This window comes from Taudactylus pleione, unplaced genomic scaffold (assembly GCF_031769625.1).
Source record: "Taudactylus pleione unplaced genomic scaffold, aTauple2 ptg000302l, whole genome shotgun sequence".
NCBI lineage: Eukaryota > Metazoa > Chordata > Amphibia > Anura > Myobatrachidae > Taudactylus > Taudactylus pleione.
The window spans coordinates 6450959-6471934 of record NW_028284703.1 but is presented as its reverse complement, the minus strand read 5'-3'; the positions used below and the strand labels follow the sequence as shown (position 1 = coordinate 6471934).

Sequence of the window (20976 nt, the reverse complement as noted above, 5' to 3'; positions counted from 1 at the left end):
GCAGAATGTGCAATTCCCTCTAAACTAAATTTAGTAACAAGTGAGAAGGTTTACACTTATGAAGTCACACTCATAAAAAGACTTCACCCTTTCATATACCTATTCCAGGCAACGGTATGCTGCCATTCTGGTTGGGGAGAAACATCTGTTATTTTACATAGAAGTGAAAAAAAATATATGTAATATGATTAGTTTATTGAAATAATAATAATCAACATGGAGCTACATCAATTATTCTTAAGCTGTTTTTATTAGTTAATATTTAGGGGGGGTATTTATCAACGATACAATTGTGACAGATAAATTACCATCCTACCAGCTGCTGTCATTTTTCAAACACAGTCTGTAAAATGTAAGTTAGGAGCTGACCGGTTAGTACTTTATCTCTCACAAATTTATCTCTGTCCAAGCTTTGATAAATACCAACCTTAATTAGTTAGTAAACAAGGTAATTTTTGCCCCCAAGTTGTCAAAGAACTCGATTCTACTCATAACCCCAAAGTGATCCGTACCAGGACTTGGTTTGACTCTGAACCCCAAAGTTTGGGTGTGTTCGGCTTTCAGAAAAACCGAACCACTCATCTCTAATATATATATTTACAGGTAAGTGAAAATAATGTTGACGATTTCTTTGATTAGCTATAAGATTTGTGCTTTGAAAGGCAATCTCTCAAACTTCAAATTCCCAGCTGTGGGGCTGCATTTGCAAGTGAAAATCGTCTGGGCGTCCGTCAATAGGAGAAGAAGCAGTGGAGTGTGTCCGATGAAATTTAGCAAGGAGCCTGCAGAAATCCACCCACCGAGCAGTTCGAGAACTTTGTATCCCACAGAAACTGTATGGCAGGTTCTGCTGAAACATTTGCAAATTAAGACCCTATCGTCTAAAGATGCTGCAAGCTCTGAACAGTGACTTAGACCTTTCTGTGACAATCTGCCTGGGCTAATGTAAGAGGATGTATTCCCTGAAAAGTTGGTTTTTAGTGACGAAGCAGCATTCCACATTTCAGGGAAGGTGAACAAACATAACGTGAGAATTTGGGGCACTGAAAATCCCCACACAAGTCAATGTCTTCTGTGCTATTTCTAATCAAAAGATTTTTGGGCCCTTTTTCTTCACTGAAGCCTCTGTGACAGGAGCTACATACCTTGACATGCCTTTCATCCTCTCATACACCCTCACACGGGAGGTCAGCATGGTGGTGGTGTGGTGGTTCTCTTATTCCCCTGCTTCTCCTTCCAAGTCTAGCCTCTGACCCCTCCTTATTATTCTTTTCATTTGAGAGCCATGCTATTTGCCTGATCCACCCTGTTAACCTCCCACTAGCAACAATCTATCGCCTCCTTGGTCCTATCATTGGAGAAAATGTGCACCCAAGTGGACTTCTTCCACTTCAAATACATACTTCCTTCCTGCAGTGCTATCCTTTCTTTCTCCAAATAGTGTTATTTCAAAATGCTTATCTCCATTCAGTCTTCCAAACTCTGTTGTCTCTTTGCTACCATCAACTCCCTCCCCTGCTTTCCCTTCCTCACCTTCCCTACTCACTTTCTACCACTGACTTTGTCACCCACTTTGAATCCATCCATCAGTACATCACCTCCCACCAGGCCCTCCTTACCCCACCCTCTCTCTTCTTATCCAGCCTTCTCACCTCCATTCTTTCCCCATCCTATCCCTCCATCCTTCCAACTCTGACTTCCTTCTTCCCAATTTCATGGCCTTTAACCGGTCATCCCATTCTTACACCCCCCCCTTGATTCTATCCCCTCCTACCACCTCCACTCCCTCTCTCCCAATGACTGTTCCCATTTTGCCCATCTCATCAAATTTTCTTTCTCACAAGAAACCATCCCCTCTGCATTCAAGCATGCTCTTTTCTCTCTCATTCTTAAAAACACTCTAATTACCACCCCATCTCTCCCCTCCCCTTTGCCTCCATGATCCCTGACTGGATTGTCTACATCCAGCTTATCACATTTCTATCCTTCCACTTCCTGCTTGACCTACTGTGGTCTGGTTTTTGTCATCTCCACTCCTGAGGCACACCAACACTCATATACAATACCATACTACATTATAATGGAAAGGCCAATTAAGCGCTGTTTGTTTCCCTTCTATGTAATAATGGATGTACTCCTCCATCGTCAGATTATATCTTTCACAATCTCTTGTCACCAATACATATGAAAAGAAGGAGTTATACAATGGTGAAAAACTAAGGGTGCAGTTTTGATGTTCAAATGACCATCCAGTTCGTTGACTCACCTGAAACAAGTGGTAGATGTGCACATAAAGGCTTCTTTCAATATCACATGGGGAGAGATCTATGGTCTGTATAATATTAGACTGGTCTGTATAATATTAAACCTTCATGTTTGTTGCCAAAGTCAAGGGCATCTACTCTCTTTTAAGACCATGGACCACCTCCCTATCCTCCTACAAATCCTTCACTTCTTTGGTCTGCATGACACGGCTCTCTCCTGACTGTCCTTCTACCTATCTGATGCTTTTTCTCATCTCATGGCACAACCTCTCCCCAGAACTTTTCTTACCCAATGCACAACAAATACCCTTATCCACTCACTGTTCATTTCTAAACTGAACTATAGTACTGCAACCTCTTCTTATCTGACCTCCCTGGCTCAAAACTCTTACCACTCCAATCTGCTCTCAATGCTTCTGCTCGACTCATCCTCTCCAAACAAACTACTTCTGACTCCCCCTTCACCATGCACTTTACTGGTTTACTTTCCTTTCAGAATCAAATTTGAACTTCTCACATTCACCTATAAAGCCCTCCCTCAATCTGTGATATCTCCTGGGTGACCTTTATAATGAATGGCTCCAATACTTAATTTATACAAAAGTAATTGACAATGTAGATTTTCACTTGCTTTTATATAAATTAAGTGATGATGAATAGACCCCCAAAGCTTCACAACACTCATCTTTATTAAAGCCTTCCTGCTCTCATCCTAACTCACACTTCCATAAACCAGCACTCTCTTTAGAGAGTACAACTTTTGGGGTGCTACCTTCAGTAAAATTGAGCCTGATCCACTTGTATTTTATAAAATTAATTGGTCTGTTTGTTTGTTTGCCTGTCTGGTTATATTCGGCCACCCCTTTTCAGATTGGGATGAAACCAATGCGAGGTGGTCCAGTTGGATCCTGGCCAGGTTTTAATGGAGTTAGGGTCCCGGGTTGGACCTCCCGTTGGTGTACGCTGGGCACAACTTTGACCAGGGGAGCCTGTTCTGAGCCTTCCAGTGGATGGATTTGGATGAAAACATCACAGAGGGGTGGCAGTTGGTCTAATATGCCTAATGGAGTGGTTGTGGTCCTGGTAGGACCTCACGGAGGAGTGCGCTGGGAAGAACTTTGACCCAGGGAGCCTTGGCTGGGCCTTCCACTGGATGGATTTGGACGACATCACATAATTTGAACAAAATCACATAATTTGGACGGAAACTTCACAGAGTGGTAACATTTGATCTCTGAAGACATACTAGGGGCTTGAGGTTCCGGTTGGACCTCCCATTGGTGTACGCTGGGTAGAATTTTGACCCAGGGAGCCTGTTCTGGGCCTTCCACTGGATTGGCTTGGATGAAAACTTCACAGAGTGTTGGCAATTCATCTGGGATGCCTAATAAAGTGGTTGGGGTCCTGGAGTGCACATGGCAGAACTTTGACCCAGGGAGTCTGTTCTCTGCCTTCACTTAGGTGTTTATATGTTTTGTCAGTTATGTATATTCCTGTCTTGATAAAAGAGCTCCTTGCTCTGAAACATTGGCTAATATAATACTGGCATTGCCTGTCTTTTATTAACATCGCTGAGACCCTGAGTGCCATTAATACACACTTGGACTTACATTGGGAAAGGCACCATGGCACGCTGGACATTAAGTGAGTTATTATATATATGTACTGTATCAAAGTTGTGCCACTCAGGTTAGGAAATAACTCACACAGCTACAGCAGCTATAGAGGTCAATGTTTCAGTAATTTACTGTCTTCAGGGTCCTAAAAACTGAAACATTGGCTATGGGCCTGATATAGCAGCGTACTCAGTTGCAACTACGTACCCAGACCGGCTGATAGTTCGGTACTGCGCATGCATATGCACTGCTATACGCACGCACATAGAAACCCATCGCAGAGTGAGTGACAGGCCGTGAGCATTTGGGGGTGGTGACTGGGGAGTGGTTGGAGAAATGCAGGCGTGTCTGTCCATTTGAATGCCTTTGCATGGGCGTGCATAAATTAGCCACTGCGGTTGCATACGCAGCTTGAGTACACACTGCGTGCGACGAGACTTGCAATTTCTGCGACAGATTAGAACTGCAGTAATTGTGCGTGATGTGCCAATGTGCTTACCGCTGTATACGCAGGACTGCGAGGTATTACGGATGTGAGAAAGCGGTATTGGGCGTCTTAATGCTGGGTGAGCTGTGGCAGGCATTAGCATATTTTTGCAGCTTCATTGCATGCGATTACACAGCTGCAATCACAATTGCGATCCATACCAAATCAGGCCCCATAATACTTTAGCTGTGTGAGTTATTTTCTGCTGCATCTCTGATATATATATATATATATATATATATATATATATTTGAACACATACATAAAATACATGTTATAGAGTGTTGACAGTAGGCAGTGCTGTATATTGAGGGGATTATGACACAAAAAACAGTTTCTATAATGACATGAAACAGAAGGTAAAGGTGTGTATGTATGTGTTTTATTATGTATATATGTACAGTATATATATAAAACAGTTTAGTGAGAGGAATATTATGCACCGTAAAAAATGTAAATCACAATGTGAATGTTAGTGATCTTACAGTATATTTGCTCTGCAATGTTTTATCTAGTGGATTGGTAAAAGTGCTATGCCCACAGAATAACAATGTGTGTAATCTAACCTCTACATATTTAGAAGACTGAAAATAAACAGCATAGTGTAGTCAACTGTACATTACCCCTTGCAAAATTATTTCTCTGCTGCTTCCAGGGCAGCCTAATGTTTCTCTAGATACCAATGTTCTGTTAAATGTTGAGTTAATGTAGATCAGCAAAATCCGATAGCAACCATCTGCACTAGGGATTTCTTTTCTAGGCTCTTTCTTGACATTTTCACAGTAAATGGTTCTAATAGACAATTAGTGACCTTATAACTAAAAATAATTACAGACATTAAGTAAAATAATACTAATCTGTGACAAAATTCCAGCCGATGTTCACTGGGGAAATAGGGCATAAATATTGCAATGTTATGGAGCGTACACACGGTCAGATTTGTCAGACTTGTCAGATTTGTCAGATGAACGACTGAACGATTGAACGATTTGAACGATTTGACCAAAGTTTAGAACGATTTGAACGATTTGAACGATTGAACGATTTTTGACTGCATTAAAATGAATGGAATCGTCCAAGTCTGACTGCAAACCCATCAGATGTCAGATATCGTTATCTGACAAACGGGAACGCGCATCGTTGATCGTCCATCGTTCAGGCATGTCAGATATGTCAGATTTTCCTTCAGATATGAACGACTGAACGATTTTTAAATCGTTATCGTTCATATCTGAAGGAAAAATCTGACCGTGTGTATGCACCATAAAATTAAACATTTCTAACTTTATGCTGTATAAAATCACAGGTCTATCTATCTATCTATCTATCTATCTATCTATCTATCTATCTATCTATCTATCTATCTATCTCGATCAGCCGTACTGTTAAAACCACTGAAAGGTGAAATTCATAACATTGATAATCTCGTTACAATGGCAGCTGTCAAGGGATGGGATATATTAGGCAGCAAGTGAACAGTCACTTCTTGAAGTTGATGTGTTGGAAGCTAAAACAAAATGGGCAAGCTTAAGGATCTGAATGACTTTGACAAGGGCCAAATTGTGATGGCTAGATGGCAGGCTTTGTGGGGTGTTCCCAGTGTGCAGTGGCTAGTACCTACCAACAATGGTCCAAAGAAGGGAACAAGACGCATTGATGTGCATGGTGTGCAAAAACTGACCCGTCTGGTCCAATCACACAGAAGAGTTACTGTAGTACATATTGCTGAAAAACTTAATACTGGCTATGATAGAAAGGTGTCAGAACTAGAGATGAGCGGTTTGGTTTTGATGAAAACCAAACACACCTGAACTTTGGGGTTCCGTGTCTAACCAAGTCCTGGCTCAGAACACTTTGGGTTTCCAAATAGAACCGAGTCCTGACTTGGGTCTTCTCTCCAAGTTCAGATCTTGGATCTCAAAAAAGTCCCTCCCTCTTGATTTCAGGTTCCATTTCATACAGGAGATTGTATGGAGAGGGTATTGGCTGTAGTTCATGCTGCAATACTACATAGTCTAGTTGCAATTAGAGAGAGTTATTGGTAATTGGAGTGGGTGGTAAGCGTGTAAAGACTGCAGGCATCTTTGTCACTGTGTGTGTTTGTTTGTCAGACACTAGCTTGCACCTGCAATCCAGTGCAAACAGGCTCTTATGTATGTTTATTGGAAGAGAACGTGAAGTTAGCTGCACTTACAATTGTTTTTCATAGATGTGCTACATACTTTTAAACTGCCATGTGTTTTTGCTGCTGCTCTGTTGCTTAATTTAACCAGTCGGCTCGCTGCAGTCTGTGGCCAAAATTGGTGAAAACAATATTGTGAGCTGTGAGGTGGTCAAATTGTCTGGAAATGACTAGAAATTAATGCTATTGATGTCAATAATGCTATAGTATCAATAAAAAAAAATCAAGATACAAAACCATAAGCAAATCCGAATCTAAACACTTGAGGGTGATCTTGATGAACTAAAACATGACGATGATTTAGAACCAAAACCAAAACAAAGGGCTCTGTGCAAATCTTTATTCAGAACACACTGTGCATCACAGCTTGCTGCATATGGGACTGCTTAGCCACAAATAAAGTGAGAGTGTACATGATGACCCCTGTCCACTGCTGAAAACACATACAAATGGCACATCAAAACTAGACCATGGAGCAATGGAAGAAGGTGGCCTGGTCTGATGAGTCACGTTTTCTTTTACATCATGTGTATGGCCATGTGCATGTGCGTCATTTACCTGGGAATGAGATGGCCCCAGTGTGCACTATGGGTAAGTCAGCAGAGGCAGTATGATGCTCTGGGCAATGTTCTGCTGGGAAAACCTTGCCATTCATATGGCTGTGACTATGACACCAGACATACCTACACATTATTGCACACCAAGTACATCCCTTTTAAGCCTACAGTATACCCTGATGGCAGTGGCCTCTTTCAGCAGGATAATGCGCTCTGCCCCACTGCAAAAATTGTTCAGGAATGGTTTGAAGAACATAAGAAAGTGTTCAAGGTGTTGACTTGATCTGAATCTAATCGTGCATCTGTTGGAGTTCTGGAGAAATAAGTCTTGCAACTTAAGGTGCCTGCACACATAGCGATGTGCTCACGATCCGACATGAGGCATGATTTCCCCTGAACTCTCCCCAGGCAGTCGTGGTCACGATTTGGAGTAAAAAATGTCCAATCTGACCTAAGATCTATCGTGCATCCAGTGCACTGTATCCCAGATTGTAAATCTGCCCTACAGCACAGCAGATCTGAAGATGCGATGTACGACCAGTGGGGACACGCATCAGCATCGTGATCGTGAGTAGAAACTCATGATTTGGGCATATTTACACAATTTGCCGTCACGATTCGTTGAAATCGGGCAAATCGTGTGAAAAATCGCTACATGTGTGTAGGCACCTTTAGAGGACAATATTAGGTAGGTTGTTTATAATAGTATGGCTAATGGCTGATGAAAAGGCATGGGAGCCCTGAAACGTTGGCAGTAACAACAATATTCCTGATCATTTGTCTGTATGCTGGAGGCTGGAGCTGTACCTGGTAATTATGTTGCTAATGGAACATTTGCTGCTTGTGTTTCCTATTTGGTAGGCACCTTGGTAGTTGTGAACCTGTCATTTACTAGTGCAGGAATTTCATGATATATATTAGAGATAAGCGTTTCAGCTCAGATAACTTTGGTGCTCCTGGTTGAAACAAGTCTCGACTTGGATCTTCTAGCCAAGTTTGGAACTTGAATTTAAAAGTGGATCTTACGTGTTTTGGATTGCATGTAAGTCCTTCCCTTGTAATTTCAGGTGCTGTGAGTTGGTCAAAATTTACTGGAAATGACTGGATATTAATGTTATTGATTCTAACATTACTATAGGAACAAAAACAGGTCTAAGTTACATGATTTTAGCTGTTTTTATAAATGTTTAAAGAAATCCCAAACCAACCAAAACACTTGAGGGTTGCTGTGCATATCTCATATATATAAAGATTATTGTTCTACACAGAACACATATGTTGTTTAGCCAATGACACTCATGTCAATATATTGCTAGGTTTATATGAAAGGTCTGCAGTGTTATGTTTTTTAACCTCATACTGAATATTTTCACAGTGTATCAAAAATAGACTACCATTGATCTGCAAGCCAATTCCTTTGAGGGATTTTTAGCAATTTATTTCAACCTTTGCTATATTGCATAATATAGAACATCTAAAGGGACCAGTGCTGAAATATTTTATACATTGCAAAAAAAAACAGAGGGCCTTATTCACTACGGAACGCAACTGTGAATGCAATAGTGATTACGCACACAAGGCATGATTCAGACTCTCTCACAAGCGCTATGCGCTCGCAAGCGGGTCGATTGTTAGGCAGTGCACACGTGCGGCATGTGTACTGCGTGTGGGCGATCCCTGTAACGAGCGCACAAAGCACTCGCTCCGGCGCTCGCATCCAAAAGGGGCGGCTGTCGATGTTGATCGACAGCTCGCCCCGTTTGGAAGGTGGGGCGGGGAGGTGGCTGGGCAAACGGAGGCGTTCCTGCAGGAACGCCTGCCGTTTGTGGGCGGCCCCACTGACATCACTCGTGATGTCAGTAGGTGGACTTCCTGCTCTATTAGAGCAGGAAGTCCACTGGGGCTTGCGGCAAGAGACCCTACCGCAAGGGTCTCGTCACAAGCACGATGGTCGCGATGGTCTTGACCATTGCGACCATCACCTGGCCGCTCGCATAAGCTGTGGGTGGTAACCCACAGCTATGCGAGAGGTCAAGAGGCCACAACTAAAAAACAAACGCCCGCCCTGATTCAGGGCGAGCACTCGCTTTTGCGAGTGCCTCTGAATCAGGGCCACAGTTCAACTGCTATAGCATGCTAATTCATTGCAATGCCACCGCTGTACCACATAAGGATGCCCACTTTACCTTACACACATCCGTAATGTTTAGAAAGACTGCAAAACCATCGGTACAATCGAGTACCATCGCAGCCTCATGTATACTTGCACAAGCTCTGACCTTACTCAGAAATTGCCTACTTCCACGTACGCTATCAGGCCTCAGGCTGCATAGGGCATCACAGTGGATAATTTATGCACGTCCCTGCAACGGCGTTCAAACGCACTGACATGCCTGCGTTCGGCAGACCACCCTACTGTTACCACCCACAAATGGAACTTCCTGTCAATTAAACTGCGATGGGTCTGCATAGTCACTGCAATCGCAGTGGCTGGTTTGCGCACACGCACTGCGATGAATACGCATGTGCGGTGCACAACAATTGGTCATTTGCATGCATGTTAACAACTGCGTTCCTTGCTGAATCAGGCTCAGAGTCAATTACTTTACTCATCATTTTTTTTTCTAGCTGCTGGTCAATATTTTGTTATGTAAAAGACCCATAACTAATATCTAATTTTTCTCCATACCTGTCTACAATTTTGGATAGTAGTAAAGTCTTCATGTTTGCTACTTCAGGGGGTGCCTGTGATATGGAGATCAACGATAAGTCACTTAGCTGTATTTTGCCAGAGGATTTGAATTGTTCAATGAAAAACTATTGGCAGAATTTGGTAGGTACATAGTGGATGTGAGCAAGGAGGTTAATCCACACATTGATTTCATACCAGATTAGGAATTATTGAACAGGATACAGGTGATAGAAGATAAAAAGAAGTCAATATGATAATGTATCAATCCCTCCTGGGCTAAGTACAGCACTGTGAGGCTCCAGTAACACAGTGATAGGCTCGGGCACATGCAGACCCTTTTACAAAACCAAGCAAACAAGTCTTGCACCTGCAGTCTTATTGGCTTGACCTTTATGTCTGGTGACTAATGGGCCCCATCCATCTGCGATGGATTGCCACGATCCCACGATGCTGCAACCTGGTATCGCAGAAATCCAACATATTGGATTTTGGCAATTTGACGATCACAATCAAAAAATGATCGTGATCGTCAAATCGCCGACATTTAACATGGCAAATGTCTGCGATCCGGCGACGAATTGCAGAACATCAATGGTGGGCGATCGGAAGTTTCCGATTGCATCCGTGCATCGCAATGATCCATCGCAGATGTATGGCCACCTTTTGACATGTGATGAGTCATGCACAATTGACATGTGGCTGATGATTCATGTACAGTCAATAACACTCAGTTTAGGGCAATCAATATTCTATATGAAAAACAGCATCAGTTCACAAAAAATAAAAATGCAATAGTGCATAAGTGCAAACATGAAGCATAATGTGATACTCATCATCATAAGAGAACCATCGCTGTGGCATTGAAGTATGAAGCCTGGCCGGTGCTTTTCGCCCAAGCAGCCATGGAAATATAGACAAGATTTGAGTGTGCAGGACTTGAGAGCTTTCTTTCTTTATATATATATATAAAAGCAGCACAATGAGTGACACTCAAGCGGACTTGGCAATAAGGCAACTCCACACAGGGGTCCAGTAGTCAACATTTCGGATTTTACTCCGTCTTCAGGACAATGTAAGAGCATGTGAGCAATACAGTATATGTATAAATACATTAGTGAAAACTCACCATAGCGAATCCCGCACGATCAGCGCCGCCGCCGGGCCCAGTTCTGCAACACTTCCGGATCCTCGTCACATCCGGAACACATATTTATATGGACCACGAGTGTTCTGCAGCGCCTTACAAAGTACATAGACAATAAGTAACCAGTGACTTACAATACAATACAATACAGGACATGGATAATAAACATTGCTATATTAGTGACCTTTACACCCACATAAGCAGCCAAGTGTTAGTTGCCCTAGTGGGGAGTAAGAGATAAATTAAATTACAGTAGAGAGAAGCACAAGAGGGTAGAGGGCCCTGCTCAAAAGAGCTTACATTCTTTAAGGGAGGGGGAGACAATCAGGATTGACATAGAATGGGGTAGGTGGGGAGAAAGGAAGATGAAGCAGCAAGTTAGGATGAGAGCTGGAAGACTTTAATGAAGTAGTTGGTCTTAAGAGCTAGTTTGAAAGATTGTAGAGAGGTGCAGAGTCTGATGGGGAAAGGGAGGGAGTTCCAAAGGTGGGGAGTAGCACAGGCAAAATCTTGGAGGCAGGAGTGGGAGGAAGTAATCAATTGGCATGAAAGGCGGCGTGTATTAAGTGAATGAAGAGGGCGGACAGAAGAGTGAAGGGAGATGAGATCAGAGATGTAAATGGGAGAGGAATGGGTGTGGGCTTTATAAGTGAGTGTGAGAACCTTGAATTGGGTTCTGAAAGGGAATGGGAGCCAGTGGAGGGCTTGCAAAAGAGGGGAGGCAGATGTAGAGCGTTTGGAGAGGAAGATGAGCCGAGCAGCAGCATTGAGCACAGACTGGAGAGGAGAGAGATGGGATTTGGGGAGGCCAGCTAGGAGAAGGTTACAGTAGTCCAATATGGACATGACCAGTGAATGTACAAGGGTTTTGGTAGCATCCTGGGTGAGAAAGGGTCTGATCTTGGAAATATTCTTGATATGGAAACGACAGGACTGCGAGAGGTTCTGAATGTGTGGTTTGAAGGAGAGGGAAGAGTCCAGGATGACTCCAAGACAACGCACTTTGGGACTAGATGAGATAGTTATGCCATCTATTAATAAAGAAATAGTGGGACATGATGTTATGTGGGAGGGTGGGAAGACTATCAGCTCAGTCTTAGACATATTAAGTTTGAGAAATCACTGGGACATCCAGGAAGAGATAGCAGAGAGACAGTTAGAGATACGAGTCAGTAGAGAGGGGGAAAGATCAGGTGAGGAAAGGTAGATCTGAGTATCATCAGCATAGAGATAATAATGGAGGTCAAAAGAGCTGATGAGTTTACCTAGAGAGGACGTATAGAGAGAGAATAGGAGAGGTCCAAGAAGAGAGCCTTGGGGAACACCTACTGTAAGAGGCTGTGGGGGGGGAGGCGTCATCGTGAGAGGAAACAGAAAAGGAACGGTCGGAGAGGTAGGAGGACAGCCAGAAGAGAGCAGTGTCACGTAGACCAAGGGAGTGAAGGATATGCAGCAGTAGAGGGTGGTCCACAGTGTCAAGAACAGCAGAGAGGTCAAGGAGAATGAGCAGGGAGTAGTGGCCCTTGGATTTGGTAGCAAATAGGTTGTTACTGAGTAACTTCTCCATCTGACTTCTTTTAAGATATTTGATAATTCCAAATGTAAATCGTATGACCCTTGTACAATTGAAATCTGCTAAGTACTGTACAGTTGAAATGAACTGACATGAGCACAAGGGTCAGGCAGGTGATAGATATCTCCAGTATATCACCCAGCTACTCAAGCAGCAGACAGGATGCTTTTGCCAAATTCCTTTAATGCTAGATAAACTTTAGAAGAAAGGCAGGGAATGATATTTGGAAAAAGAAGTGTACTGCAAATGGCAATGTGTATGACTCTGAATCCCATATTGCTGCATACGCTCACCTCGGGTGTATGCGCCATACAAAAATGCCCAAAATCCATACACAAAACTGACTAGCGTTCAACTCTGCTGCAGTCCCTAAAAATGAATAATGTAACATTTGGTCTAAACAGTAGATTTGGTAAGGTAAGATTGGAGGGTATGTGCACTCCCTATTTGTGTGTGTGTGTGTGTGTGTATTGGTGGGGAGAGGGAGGAGGGAAAAAAATGGGGGGAGTTTGGGGGGAGCAGATTGCTGTGTGTTGTGGTGGATGTGTTGTGGTAGGACAGAAATACTGGAGGCTGGATGGATGGTGGAAGAAACAAATACGTTTATTTGTATCTGTGTGTGCACATAGAGGGTGGTAGTTGATCAGTAGGAGGCACAGTGCTCCTGGAAGATAAATGTCTCTTAGATGGTTTGTGGCAGCACACACTGCCCAATTGTTGGTGATTTGGGGTGACAGGGCGTATACACAGTGTGGGGAGTAGGGTCAACCCTTTCAGGGGGCTCCTTGACATGCAGTCCTGTCTACTGCATGCTTCCGTGCTGGACCTATGGTCGACAGACATAAACTGGGATGCCCTGTTTGAGGTGATCAGGTGTGCTCCCACTTTGCGGTGTCCTGCACTGGTGAGGAGAATGGGTGCTGACCTACTGGTAGGTGCCCAGGTCCGTTGGTGTGGGATCAGTTCTTCTCAAAGTCCAGTATGATGCCACGGTGGAGGACGTGCACTGTTTCAGTGGCTCATGTCCATGGATGCAGTGCAGGTGAAACCTGTGCTGCGTGCGGTGGTGTGATGAGCGCGTGCAGCGCTGTCATTTGGCAGAGGCTGGGGCTGGTGTGAGTGGGGACCAGTGTCCAGTTAAGCGCCGCTGCTTCAGGTGCCCGGATTGGGGCGGATGTAGATGCAGGTGGGTTCAAGATGAGTAGGTGTCTTGGGACTCCAACGCGTTTCGGCACAGGTGCCTTCTTCAAGGAGGTGTGAGATGATAAATGCTTCTGAGGTTCTTATGTAGTGCACCCATGGGGGTGGGGGTGTGGTCAGGTGACTCAAGGGGCCAATGGTGTGTTTGAGAGGTAATGCAGTGCAGGTGTGCAGGGATTTGCTGAATGGTGATGTGGTGCAGGTGTGTGCAAGGACTAACTGGAGTGATAAGTGTAATCAGATTAGGCCAATGATGTGTTTGAATGGTAATGCGATGCAGGTGTGTGCAGGGACTTGCTGAATGGTGATGAGGTGCAGGTGTGTGCAGGGGCTGGTTGGAGTATTGAGTGTAATCAGATTAAACCAATGGTGTGTTTGAATGGTAATGTGGTGCAGGTGTGTGCAGGGACTTGCTGAATGGTGAATGGTGATGAGGTGCAGGTGTGTGCAGGGACTGGCTGGAGTGATGAGTGTAATCAGATTGGGCCAATGGTGTGTTTGAATGGTAATGCGGTGCAGGTATGTGCAGGGACTTGCTGAATGGTGATGAGGGGCAGGTGTGTGCAGGGGCTGATTGTGTGGTGGCTACTAATGTACAGGTTGGGGTTGGGTGTGTCTTGTGTATGTGATTGGGATGGGTTATAGTTGTGTGTTGTGAAGTATGATGGTTTTTGTGTATGGTGTCATCCTATGGAGTTGCAGTGGAGCAATAATTCAGTCTTATGTTGGGGTGGTGGTTGGTTCGGGTGTGCCTTGTTTGGAGATGATTGACTGGATCTCATTGTCTATGTTGTGACCGCGGGGTGTGAAAGTGTCCAGAGTGAATATCCATTTTAATTCTTCTTTATTGAGTCTTTTGGTTAAGTCACCCCCTCTCCAGTCGTGATTGATGGTCTTGATACCTAGGAATTCAATGTCCTTGGGGTTACTTTGGTGTTTCTCCAGGAAATGTAGGGGAATGTTGTGGTTTTCTGATTTGTTTCTGATACTTCTGAGGTGCTCTGCTATTCTTGTTTTGAGTGGTCTCCCCCGTTCTGCCTACGAACTGTAGGTTGCATGTGCATCTTAATAGTTAAACTACGTGGCTGGTGTTGCAGGAAATGTGTTCTTGTATATTGTATGTATTACCTGTTTTGGCGGAGGTGAAAGTGATAGTAGGTTTTGTGCTTCTGTAATCTAGAGTGCGGCAATTGCTGTATGTGCTGCAATGATAGAAGCCATTGTGGATGGGCTGCTTCTTAAGGGTCATTTGTTTGAGAGTAGGTGGTGGGATGTGGTTTGAGTTTGATGTCTGGAGCTTTTCTGTATATTATCATGGGGCGTCGTGGGAGTGTGTCTGTGAGTGATTCGTCTTTTAGGAGCAGATTCCAGTGTTTCTGAATGATGTGTTTAATCAGTCCTGCACTTTCATATTGTGCGATGAATGGGATGGTGTCTTGCATGTGTTTTTCTTTGTTCTTGTTGTAAGTGAGTAGTGGTCCTCTTTCTTCATTCCCTATCTTCTGTAATGTATGTTGTAGTGAGTCGGTGTTGTATTTTTTCTCTGTGAATTGTTGTTTGAGTTTTTCTCCTTGTTCATAGTAATCAGTGATATTTGTACAGTTCCATCTTATTCGTTTAAATTGGCCCACTGGGATGTTCTGGAGCCAATTGGGGTGTTGACCACTGTCCGACAGAATGTAGCTGTTAACATCAACTTGTTTGTGATAGGTTTTGGTGTGGATCTTGTGTTCTTTGATGAAGATGTGTAAGTGGAGGAAATTGATGTCGGATTTGCTGTATTGGGATGTGAAGTGGAGATTCCTGTCGTTGTTGATGTGTGTAAGAAAATCTTTGAGGGTGTCTAGGGGTCCTTTCCAAATGCAGAATACGTCATCTATGTATCTTGTCCAGAGGACTATATTTGCTCCCCAGTTCTGCCCCGACCAGATGTTGGATTCCTCCCAACTGCTCATAAAAAGGTTGGCATAACTGGGCACAAATCGAGTCCCCATGGTGGTCCCTGTCTTCTGTCTGTGATAGTCGCCGTCAAACCAGAAATAGTTGTTTGTTAGTATGTAGTTGATGCTATCCAAGATGAACTATGTCTGTCGGGGTTCTAGTGTTGGGTCTTTGTCTAGGAAATGGCGTATATTGTTTAATCCTTTTGTGTGGTCGATGATGGTGTATAGTGATGTGACGTCACTTGTTACAAGCCAGTGGTCATCACCCCAAGTGGCTCCTTCCAGTATTTGGAGTATATGTGTTGTGTCTTGTATGTAGGATGGTTGTTGTTTGACGTACGGTTGCAATAGATGGTCTATGTATTGTGACAGGTTTGCAGTCATGGAATTGATTCCGGATATGATGGGTCTACCTGGGGGGTTTGTGATGTCTTTATGTATTTTGGGGAGGCAGTAGAAGACGGGGATGATGGGGTGTGGGTTGTGTATGAAATCGTGTTCATGTTTTGTGAGGATGCCGTCTTTGAGTCCTGTTCTGAGTAGATTTAGTAAAGCTTCTAAAACAGACAAGTGTGTGGTGTTTCCCATAGCAACCAATCAGATTCTGTTTATCATTTTCTACAATGCATTAGAGAAATTATACCTAGATTCTCATTGGTTGCTATGGGGAACACAACTATTTGTCTGTTTTATAAGCTTTAGTAAATCTGTCCCTATATCTCTCCATTTTAAGTATTGTTATTAAAAATCATACTAGCAAATCTCTCACTCAAATCAAAGACCACATATGTAACCCACCATATGTAGTATAAACCCTTTATTTAAGCCAGAGGTTTTCAGTTACTGTACGTCTCTCTGCATTTAAAACCGCTAAACCACCCAAAAATTGTGTAGAATATTGTGACTGTCCAGTGAAAAATGGTATAGTAAAGAGGCAATCTACTGTAGTATGTAGTAATATTGTTGACATTCAGAATGTTGACACTGTACTGTTTAATGGTTAAGAATATCAACAATTTTGTTTATAATGGCGACGGTCTTAATACCACAACAAAATTCTATATTAGTAGCAGGCAGACACAAGCCCATTGGGTGAATTTGCTGCTATTTCTTACAACATTTGATTCATTGATTAGCGCCCAGTCTTTTTTGTGTCTTCTTGTATATGACATGCTCATAATGTCAAGTCAACATGTTCAAAATATCTACAATATGCATGTCTACATTATGATTAGCTTAGCTTTAGAGATTAGGGTTAGGCTGTGGATATGGTTAGACCAGGGGTGTTAGAAAGGAGGGGACCCATGTGTAGTCTCAGTCACGGGCCCCCTCCTCTCAGTCTGGTGGCCAGTAGCGCACCGAGCGCAGGGCTGTCAGCCCCGCACTGATAGACTCTGGGTGTCTAGACTAGAGTGTGCCCAGAGTCTATAGCACATGCGCAGGTCACCGGGAAAATGGGGGCGGTGGCCATTTTCCCTGTACTGCGCATGCATAAAGCGACAGGAAAATGGCTGCCGCCCAGCCATTTTACAGTGCTGACTCCGGCACCGACGTGGGACTCCAGAGAGGTAAGTATAATATGGGTGCAAGGTGTGCGGTCCCCCTCTGGACCCAGGGGCCCATGTGCACCGTACACCTGCAACCATTATAAATACACCCCTGGGTTAGACAATAGTGTCGACAGGTGCACCATTGTTTATGTCAGTGTTAACATTTTGAAATTACAAGTGTCAGCTTTGAAACTCTGTTGCATTTGCAATGTCGACAATCCGACTAAGTCAACATTCTCATGTTATCATGAGGAACGTTGACATTACCACTGTCGATCTGATAACACACTATACAACCCTGCTAACTCTTCTGCACATCTGTAAATTACCACACACGCACCAAGGGCCTGATTCAGCACAGATCGCAAATGTGACTGCAGCTGTGTAATCGCACACAGTGCCACTGTGTAATCAAACTCAATGCAGCTGCAAAAATATACTATTGCCTGCCACAGCTCAGCCAGCATAGAGACGCCCACTACTGATTTCCATAATACCTCGCAGTCCTGCGTATACATCGGTAACATTGAAGCACATCGGCCCATCATGCACATTTACAGCAGGTCTGACTTGTCGCAGAAATTGCAAGTCTCGTTGCACGCAGAAGACTCTCAAGCTGCATAGGCAAATGCAGTGGCTAATTTATTTATGCCCATGCAACGGCATTCCAACTGACAGGCATGCCCTCGTATCTGCAACCACTCCCCCGTCACCATTCCAAAACGCTCATGGCCTATCACTCACTCTGCGATGGATGCCTATATGCGTCCGTAATCGCATTTCGATCACCGCACATGCACAGTGCAGCGTATACTCATGCACAATGGTTAACAATCGCTCAATCTGCGCAACCAATTACAATTGCATTCCGTGCTGAATCGGGCCCTTAAAATCTAAAAATGGCATCTCTGCTAAATGCTCCTAATGTTCATGGAGAGACTGGTTTTATATGCTTTCATGTTGCCGTCAAGGATGTATATTGTCTTTACAGTATGTGACTATGCAATGTGTAAAGCCACGCAAAAGTCCTATGTGACTATCACTATTGTGTTTACAATATTATTTCTTTTTTTTATATATATATACTATTGTAATAGGATTCAAAAATGCTCCGATGTCAATCACCTGGACACACACATTTTAGCAAAAGCATTTGCTTCTTGCCTCTTTCAAACCAAGGGACAGCTTGACACGGAGGTCCACGCTGTAGAGGCTCTGATCAGACACTATGCAGAGATCTTTAATGTGAGTAAAGGTTTTTCAGACCAGCGCATTGCCAGTTGATGATGACATGACACTATAGAGCTGACATGTTTATTTGTATGTAGGTAAGTGAGGAACAACTACAACAAATGGATATTGAAAACCGTTTTATTACCAAATGGAATGATGCACTGGTAAGATATGGGAATATTTCTAATATTGAATTGGAAAATAAAATTGACATACAGTAAAGTAATCTTGCATTCTAATTTTAAATAATTTAGTCCAGTGGTTTCCAAACTGTCTCAGTTAGGGGCACCCTTAGGGTCTCCATAATTTTTTCAAGACACCCCTAAGCCAAAATATTAAACAAAAAGTCCTGTTTTAAGTAGTAGGGCCAAAATAACATAAACATTTTAAAAAGTTGGCAAGTATTCTTACCAATTGCCCCCTCTGTCTCTCTCCCTTTTCCCCCTCCATGTTTCTGCCTTTGCCACCTCCATGTCCCTCCCTCTGCCCCCTCCATATCCCTCCCTTTCCCAACCCCATGTCTCTCCATTTACCCCTATGGGAAGACACCCCAAGTGACAAGGGAGTGTGAGAAGGACACTAGGGCAGAATACAGGAAGGGCACCAGATGTATCATCCCCAAGCTGTGGAGCTTCTGACTCCTCTGATATCCAGACACAGCCCAGGATGCAAAACACTGCACTGGGTTGTTCTCAGAACAATTACGATCCACCTACTGGACCACTGCTACTCTCTCCCTCTACGATGCTGTCTCTGTCAGATGCAACAGGGGAAATCCACTGATTCGGGGACTTTATACTTACCCAGTGCCCTGCTTATCTTCAGGGGTCCTCGCTGGGCAGGAGCTGCTTGTGGCTGTCAAATAAACTGCTGGGGATCTCCGGGTCCATAGTACTTTCCTCAGTTGTAGGCGGGCTTCTCCACAACACAGAGTCCGGTTGTCTTTGGCAGGTCCTCAGCGATGTCTCCGGGAATTCCCCCTCTCTAGCAGTTAGCTCCTCTTCCTGGGTCTTCTACGGGTGCTTCTCTTGAGCAGGCAGCTCACTGGTCCCCTGTCCAGCAGCCCCAGCAATGTCGGGTCCTAAAAGGGGTCTTCTTCCTTCAGTAGGCACACCTGAATCCAGTTCTTTGCCTATAGGGGCACACAGGGTCTGTCGCAGTACCCTTCTTTCTGGCGGCGGATCCCTTGTTGATTGGACTGTGCTTCGGTCTCCCTCACAGCTGGCTAACAGCAGCCTCTTGCTCCAGCTTATCCAGTATTAACAGCTCCTCCTTCCAGATGTGCAAATAATAATATTTTAAACAAAATAATTTACACTGGCCGACCACTGTGGCACGCCAGTGACAGAGCTGCGGCACCCCAGGGAGCCTCGACGCACAGTTTGGGAACCACTGATTTAGTCCTTAAAAAAATGCTTATTTAGTTTACATAAACATTTTGTATTTTAAAAAATATCATTTTCTGAACAGGAAATTCTATAGTGACAACTACTGTAGCAACATTTTCATGGTCTCTGTCTAACAACTGTGAGTCGGATTAGTCCTTTATAGGGGATGTCTACATTGGTAACTGCTCAAACAGGGGGCCTGATTCAGAGATGTGTTTTTGTACACAGCAGATGTGCTAAAATATAGAAATGCCACAGGAGGCGTTAAAAGACACCCACCTCCGGCTTCTCTGATACGCTGCAGCGCTCGAAGACTCAGCTTCAGATCCACTGCAAGTCCATCAGTCACCTGAGTAACCCTGAGGTTACTCAGGAGTGAAGTTACATCCACGGACACAGCCATTAGCTTTGGCAGGTCCAGAAACTGTGGCCGACACCCCCCCCCCCCACATTTTCTCTCTCCAGCAGCATATCGATCATAGTGCAGCTTTTGGGGCACTGCGACTGCGTCAATCACCATCGACAGCTCACCCCTTTGGTGCTAGACCCGGAGCGACAGAGCATCCGTCGCTCGCCGGGTCTCGGGCATGTGCATGACGGAGACGGCTCCATCATGCGCATGCCCAGTGGGCAAACATCGACTTGGTTGTGAGTGCTCAGCGCTTGCGATCGGGTCTGCATCAGGCCCAATGTTCCCTTGGACATCAAAAGGGGTTCAGAGCAAGGAGAGGTTTCAGTGCTGAAGTAATTAAAATTTGCACTGGCTATGTGTATAATGGGGCTGACTCTGAGTTGGAAAGATCTCTGTGGACTGGCGCGAAAGGCACATTTTTGTATAAACCGCAGGTGCAGATGCACAATTATAAATTTTTTAATATGTCCGTCCTATGCTGAGCTGAACGGAACTTGGCCTGATCTGTCTACATGAAATTGGGAGTGTCGTGTGTGTCTTGTGCACCGGGAAGGGAAGCCTGATTCTGAGGGATCTCCTGACCCTAGCCTGAGGCTGGTGCAAGTACCGATGCTGATGATGATGGCTGTGCAGCTGGTGTCACATTAATGTGCGACATGTGTTTCCGCTTGCAGACACATGAACCTATTAGCATTAGCACTACAGATTCTTAGCACAAGGTAGTAAATCAGGCTT

The 20976-nt window shown here is 44.1% G+C and overlaps 1 protein-coding gene across 1 annotated transcript in view; it reads left to right on the top strand.

Annotated features, from left to right (window-relative positions):
- Positions 1 to 20976, top strand: part of ARAP2 (ArfGAP with RhoGAP domain, ankyrin repeat and PH domain 2) — a 309356-nt gene that overhangs the window by 210206 nt on the left and 78174 nt on the right. Inside the window, exons 22-23 of the mRNA XM_088482970.1 lie at positions 18306 to 18453; positions 18537 to 18605. Coding sequence (XP_088339096.1) covers positions 18306 to 18453; positions 18537 to 18605 — 217 coding nt within the window. The remainder of the gene's footprint in view (positions 1 to 18305; positions 18454 to 18536; positions 18606 to 20976) is intronic.